At 41.5% G+C, this 6,524-nt stretch overlaps 1 protein-coding gene across 1 annotated transcript; it reads right to left on the bottom strand.

The window, feature by feature from the left end:
* Nucleotides 1-2,290: 2,290 nt before the first annotated feature.
* uts2r4 (urotensin-2 receptor 4) lies at nucleotides 2,291-3,371 on the bottom strand. Its single transcript, XM_010785487.1, has one exon. It carries the CDS (start codon nucleotides 3,362-3,364, stop codon nucleotides 2,291-2,293), a length of 1,074 nt encoding a protein of 357 aa, XP_010783789.1. The 5' UTR covers nucleotides 3,365-3,371.
* Nucleotides 3,372-6,524: the final 3,153 nt, after the last annotated feature.

Raw genomic sequence — 6,524 nt, forward strand, 5'->3', positions numbered from 1 at the left:
GTGTGTGTGTATGTGTGTGTGTGTGTGTGTGTGTGAGAAAAGCATCTGAACATATAGTTTTCCTTATACCCTCCCCTCTTCACTACCGTGGTTGTGGTTGTGAGACCTCCCCAGTGGATGCAGAGTTACACTTTATGCGTTTTAATATTGGATAAGGAAGAGCTAAGCCTGTGTAAAAGCCTGCGGGCGCTAAAGCAGGGCAGCTGGAGTTCAGAGGCTTAAAGCGAGTAATAACACACACCCAGCGGAGGTAGACCTTAATATATATATAGAGTGTGTGTGTGTTATGTTCCCAGCCTCACTTTGCACAGTGTGTGTGGGCTTCATATTCACTTCTCTTGCATTATATAAGGTTTAAGTGGAGATCATCTGCAGATATTGAGACTTTTAAAGGACGAGACGAGGAGCTTTTATTCAGTCTGAAACAGATAAACAAATGCTCCTCACAGACAGATACAATTACAAACCCTGAAGACACTGAACATAAGAAGGAGAGGAATCTTTAAAGTAGAGACACAACATACTGATATACACCTGAACATCAGCAGGAGAGGACTCTTTAAAGTAGAGACACTACATACTGATATACACCTGAACATCAGCAGGAGAGGACTCTTTAAAGTAGAGACACTACATACTGATATACACCTGAACATCAGCAGGAGAGGACTCTTTAAAGTAGAGACACTACATACTGATATACACCTGAACATCAGCAGGAGAGGACTCTTTAAAGTAGAGACACTACATACTGATATACACCTGAACATCAGCAGGAGAGGACTCTTTAAAGTAGAGACACTACATACTGATATACACCTGAACATCAGCAGGAGAGGACTCTTTAAAGTAGAGACACTACATACTGATATACACCTGAACATCAGCAGGAGAGGACTCTTTAAAGTAGAGACACTACATACTGATATACACCTGAACATCAGCAGGAGAGGACTCTTTAAAGTAGAGACACTACATACTGATATACACCTGAACATCAGCAGGAGAGGACTCTTTAAAGTAGAGACACTACATACTGATATACACCTGAACATCAGCAGGAGAGGACTCTTTAAAGTAGAGACACCACATACTGATATACACCTGACAATGAGCAGAATAGGGACCCTTTAATATCAAAACACACGATTGGAATTTAAATAGTTGCAAAAAATAAATGCAACTCAGAAAATAAAACCAGTGCATGTTTTAAAACAACTTAAAATTGGATGTCAACAACATTTTATGGAATTACAACCAGATAAAAGCTATTGAAGCTGCATGATTTCTACAGGCGACGACTAAACATATCGTTTTAATGTCCTTCAATCTGGTCTCTAGCCCGATCAAGTTTGTGATAAAGGAAGTATGTTAGAACTAGTACTAAACATTGATCACATGAAAAATAATTACAAAAACAAGATGAAAAATTGCATCTGAACTCCTTGTTCTTGATTGTGGCTAACATGGATATTGCAGGTTATAGAGTCTTAAACAGGGTAATGCAAAGAGTGTACATATGACAGAGGTGAGATGAAGCAGCTCTTTCAAAGTCAATTTGCAGGAGGACTCAAAGAAGATGTGGCTCGAGGCTGAGGAATGTGGCACGATGCAAACACATTCCCCGCACGCAGATGAAATATCCTTTACATGAGTGTGTTTAAAGTGGTACGGCAGATAGGAGAGGAAAGGAACAATCTTTACGTTTCATTGCATTCACCAAACATCAGACATTTTAAAGCCATTGAAAAGCGTGTTTCGATGAATTTGTGTCGCCAGCAATTTCTTCCCTAGATGTATTCAAAACTATTAAAATATCATATTTTACAACTTATCAAACCCTTTAAGTAACAACTGGCAATTGAACCCACATATTTGTTACCTAAAGTTCATATAAAAATATGTTTTTTAACATAATTCAAGGAGGAAGTAATAGTTTGACAGCCATTTGTCCTGTACATGGGAGAATAAGTCTTCTTTTTCTTAAATTAAAATGCTAAAATGTTTGTCGTTTGCCTTCAAACAGATTTCTATGGCAGCAAACATCCACCTGCTGTCTCTTTTAATCCTTAACAGCTCTGGTTAAACAGCTTTACAAAGCTTAACATGTTCTCAGAATTAACCAAAGTTTGTAGATAGTGCTACGACAGATTACAAATGTCTCACAAATATGACACTTTCCAGTTATGTACAAAGAATCTAGAGCAGAAATGTCCTCCCTCAGGCGGATAAACAGTCGATACCAATGTCTCACTTGGGTGTGAATGCTTAGCGGGTATTTATTCATCCACTAAAGTTCCTGCAGCGGCGTCGTCACGGCTGACACGGGGTCATTCCTGCTCGATCCCACGGACTGACTTTTCTGGGCCAAGTAGTCTTTATAGTTTCGGGTCAGGAGAGTGTAAAGAAATGGATTGATGCAGCTGTTCCCGTACGTCAGACACGTGACGAAGAAATTCACGTAATTATGCGCCGCCGGAGACAAAGCGCTGAGGGACTCTGGAGAGAAGAGTTTGGCTAGCTGCCATCCCCAGAAAGGCAGGAAACACGCCCAGTATGCCACCACGATGCTGAAGATCATGGACACAACTTTCTGTTTGAGTCCTCTCCTGTGGGCAGAACGGCTGCTGTCTCCAAAACTAGCCTGAACCGCCCAGTAGCGGCTAGCTAGCCCCACGTACAGCCCGACGATTATCAATCCAGGAACTAAAACACTGGTCAGAAACAGCACGGAGATGTAAGCCTTGAAGGCCTCATACGTCCACGTAGGGAAGCAGATCCTCTTCACCGTTCCACTCGCGGTCGGTTTCCCCTCTCTGAGGCGGATCATCACCATCATGGGGAGCGTTAGCACGAAAGCTAACCCCCAGATAACCCACGCAGCTAGCCTCCGTTTACGAGTCGAGGACTTGTGAGCGCTGAAAGGTCTCGCCACGGCACGGTAGCGTTCAAGGCTCATAGCGACGAGGATGAAGACGCTGGCGTGCATGGTGAGGAGGTCGAGGCTCAGCAGGATGCGACATCCCGCCTCTCCGAACAGCCAGTCGTGAGCGAAGTAAGTACAAACGACGAAGGGGATGGTGGACAAGTAGAGGAGATCCGCCAGAGCCAAGTTGACGATGTAAACGTACATCGAGCCATTTCTACGCAAGGCAGCCGATCGCGTGATGACGAGCGTGTACATGTTGCCCGCCACGCCCATGGCACACATGAACATCAGTGTTACACCAAGTAGAGATGTCACCCAAAGTCCACCACCCGTACCTCCACCACCACTACCGTCCTGAGTCCCTCCACTTTCAGCCCCTGGGCTCAGGACGAGGCCCAGCTGAGGGGTGATGGTGGCGTTGGTCGTGCAGTTCATGGCAGGTTCACAGTTCCAAGGACATTGCATTCAATTTCAAAAGCTTTCAAAGTCTGTACGAACATGTCATGCTGCGATGTGTAGAACAGATGGCTTCGGATAGAAAATACAGTAATTCTTTTTGAAAATGAGTCCCAAAACATGCCTGTAAAACAAACTAGTTCTCATAGAAAATACAGCAACTTCTTCCAGAACATTCAGGTAAAAACCAACTTGTATACAAGCTGTGAAGCAAAGAAACAGCATTGATATGCGAGAGGTGACGTGTGTTTTAATCCAATCAGAAGACAATGCCAGCAGCTTCAGTGACGATTCGAAGGAGCTTCCAGTCGAGTGTGATCCCCAGAAATAATGCCCTCCACTCTCCAAAGTCGTGACAAAGTGCCGAGGCGAGCTTGAAGTCGACTTCAGTTGCTTAAGATTCCAGGGAGCGTCCTTATGGGGATTAGTTCAGTCACTTTCAATACATTTCTGACCACTCAGATAGCGTTGAATCCTCAGCTGCATCATATCCAGTCCAGCTTCTTTTCTCCAGATTTCTACCTGAAGTGGAAGAGATCCTTTGCTTTATCCAAATGATCCATGTTGCCGCTTTCCCTCCGCTCGTCTTAACCTCCTTTGACCTCCATTACAGATGAAGCTCGGATCCATGAAAGTCCCCAGTTTGACAGAAGACCAAAGTGTTTGTGTTCTTTGGGGTTTTCATGGTCACTCTCCCTCCTTTTCTCTTCTCCGTCCTACCTCTTTCTCACCTGGGTGAAAACTGGCAAGGACCTACAGATTTATGAGGCATTCCTCTCTGGCCTCTGTAGTTTGAAACACCCAGAAACCACCGGTGGGGGAAGTCGTCCACAACCACACACACTTGCCTATGCACAACATAATAGAGAACGTTTTATTTTAGCTTGTTTTAGATGTACAACTTCTTAATTTGAACCTCATCTTCACAACTTGTTAGAACCTACTTCACCTGCTTTCTCTGTGAATTGAAGAGTGTGAAATAATCTTAAATCTGTATATGTTTATGGTGTAGGAAATGTCACTTTCCAATATAATAATAATAATAGGATTCAAGAAATGCATTAGGGCCCGGAATAAAGTTTGTTTTGGAAAAGCTCACTTTAAATTTTTTCAAAAAGGATTCACAACTTCTGAATTCGTGCACAAATCCGTACAAAGATTCCTCGACAACTTCCAGAAGAAATATTTATTTTATTATTCATAATCAATATGTTCATGTGGTATGTCAGCCAGCCATGCTCAAGCATAGAAATGCCTTAACCCTTGTGTCGCCGGTCACATTCTGACCCATGATTTATCTCAGTCCAAAACACTCAAAGATAATCTCTATCATCCAATATTGTTTTAACTACATCATGACTAACTTATTATGCATTCATAACCGTACAATCCTGTTGTAATTTTATTTTAAGGCCCCAAAAAACATTACACCACATATTTAAGTAAAACATTATATTTCCTATAGTGACGACGGTGGATCGTTATCTGACTATAGACTAATATTAGAATACAATACAAAGTTTTAAATGATTGTTACAGTGGATGAAGGGGAAGGGGGAGGGGTGTCTAAAGTCAAAGATGAATCTTGATTGGGCCAAATTTGACCTTGAGTCACCCACAACAATTCTGCGTGGTCTCCCCCGACCCCAACACCAAACTATACACTTTTTTAGAGACCTTTAAACTTGGCTAAAATTATCAAAATCTGTTTTGAAGTGTTTATATATCTGCTGTGGGATATCATGAAGCCTTGTTCCAATAATAAAACTAGAGCGTAGTTATTATATAGTTTGAACTTGAAACGGGTCAACATAAGGGTTACAAAAGACACCAAGTCAATACCCAAAGGAGTACCTCTTTAGCCAAAACATAGAAAAGAAAAACAACAAAAACTCCAGTGAAAAAATGTAACCTGAAACATTGATTGTTTTAACAAAGATTTAGTGATGGTATGGTTTGCCACATGGAGGCACTGTTAGACCATGCAATGTCTTAAAGTGCTTACAGCTTGATCATCTTCAACAGGCATACTCGTTCAAAAACTACTGCAAACAAAAGTTGTCTTACAAAATCATGAAAGCCATTCATGATGCAAACTGTACAGGTAGTGTGTCTGAAGATATTAAGTTGGTTAGAAAATCTCTGTGTCCTTTGTGAACAAAAACAGCACACTATGCAGCATGCTTCAGCGCTAGCTCATGAACTGCTTTATATTTGATACACAAGTTTACAAGAAAATAAATCAATGAATAAAATTGGTTTTATTAAAAATCCCAGACTGAAGAAACCTGTCCTGTTGATGGTCGCCTTCTTTTATTACCCAATCAGAGTACACTAAGATAACATAGTTAATACAAGAGGACCGATTCGCCTTTAAAAGCTGCACTGTGCATGCATGTGATTACGTGATTAACAGTAGGAAGCAACGCAACATTGATATTGGTGATTTGGGCAATGGATTTGTTAGGCTTAGGGTCAGACCAAAACTTTTAGTATCTCTTACCCCTACAAAAATGAGAGCAAAACTAAATGAAATACCGGTAGTATTTCAATTTGTTTCACTAGATATCTTATTTAAATGTACCGATGAATATTGCCTCGGTCCTCTTGTTTGGATATCTGCCCCCAAAGGGCAGCATTGGGACTTGGAAGATGCTCCAGTGTGGTGATATTAGTGAGGAAGGTAGTGCAGAACAGAGTCTGGAGATGGATGAGAGGAGATGATCCACAGGCGGTCCATCAATGCCTGTGTTTGAACAAGGCTTCCACTTGAACACAAAACAGAGTTCAAAGTTAGAACAAAACCCTCCAATGCAGACTATTCAGTATACCCTAAACCGGGGCTATTCAACTGGCGGCCCCGGGGTGATATTTACTTGCCCTTTGAGTATAATGTTAAAAAGTAAACACATTTATTTTTTTAAAGAATTTTTGTTATGTTTGTTTAGGGCCTTTATTCCAGAGGGGGTTAAATTGAGAGATAGAGGGAAAGACATTGCCTAAAAACTTCGGCGGGCTCGGGTTTCGAACCCACCTGTAGTGACAACTCCTGTCATTGATTGCATCTCTGCGTGAATGATTAGATAATTTCACCTAAATTAAATCAAATGAAATGATGTTTATGTTTAAATTAGCTTCA

Source organism: Notothenia coriiceps, unplaced genomic scaffold (assembly GCF_000735185.1).
Source record: "Notothenia coriiceps isolate Sejong01 unplaced genomic scaffold, NC01 NC01_scaffold00027765, whole genome shotgun sequence".
NCBI lineage: Eukaryota > Metazoa > Chordata > Actinopteri > Perciformes > Nototheniidae > Notothenia > Notothenia coriiceps.

What these genes read in the sequence shown, in the direction of transcription:
- uts2r4 (XM_010785487.1), bottom strand. Translation starts at nt 3,364, where the DNA reads ATGAACTGCACGACCAACGCCACCATCACCCCTCAGCTGGGCCTCGTC.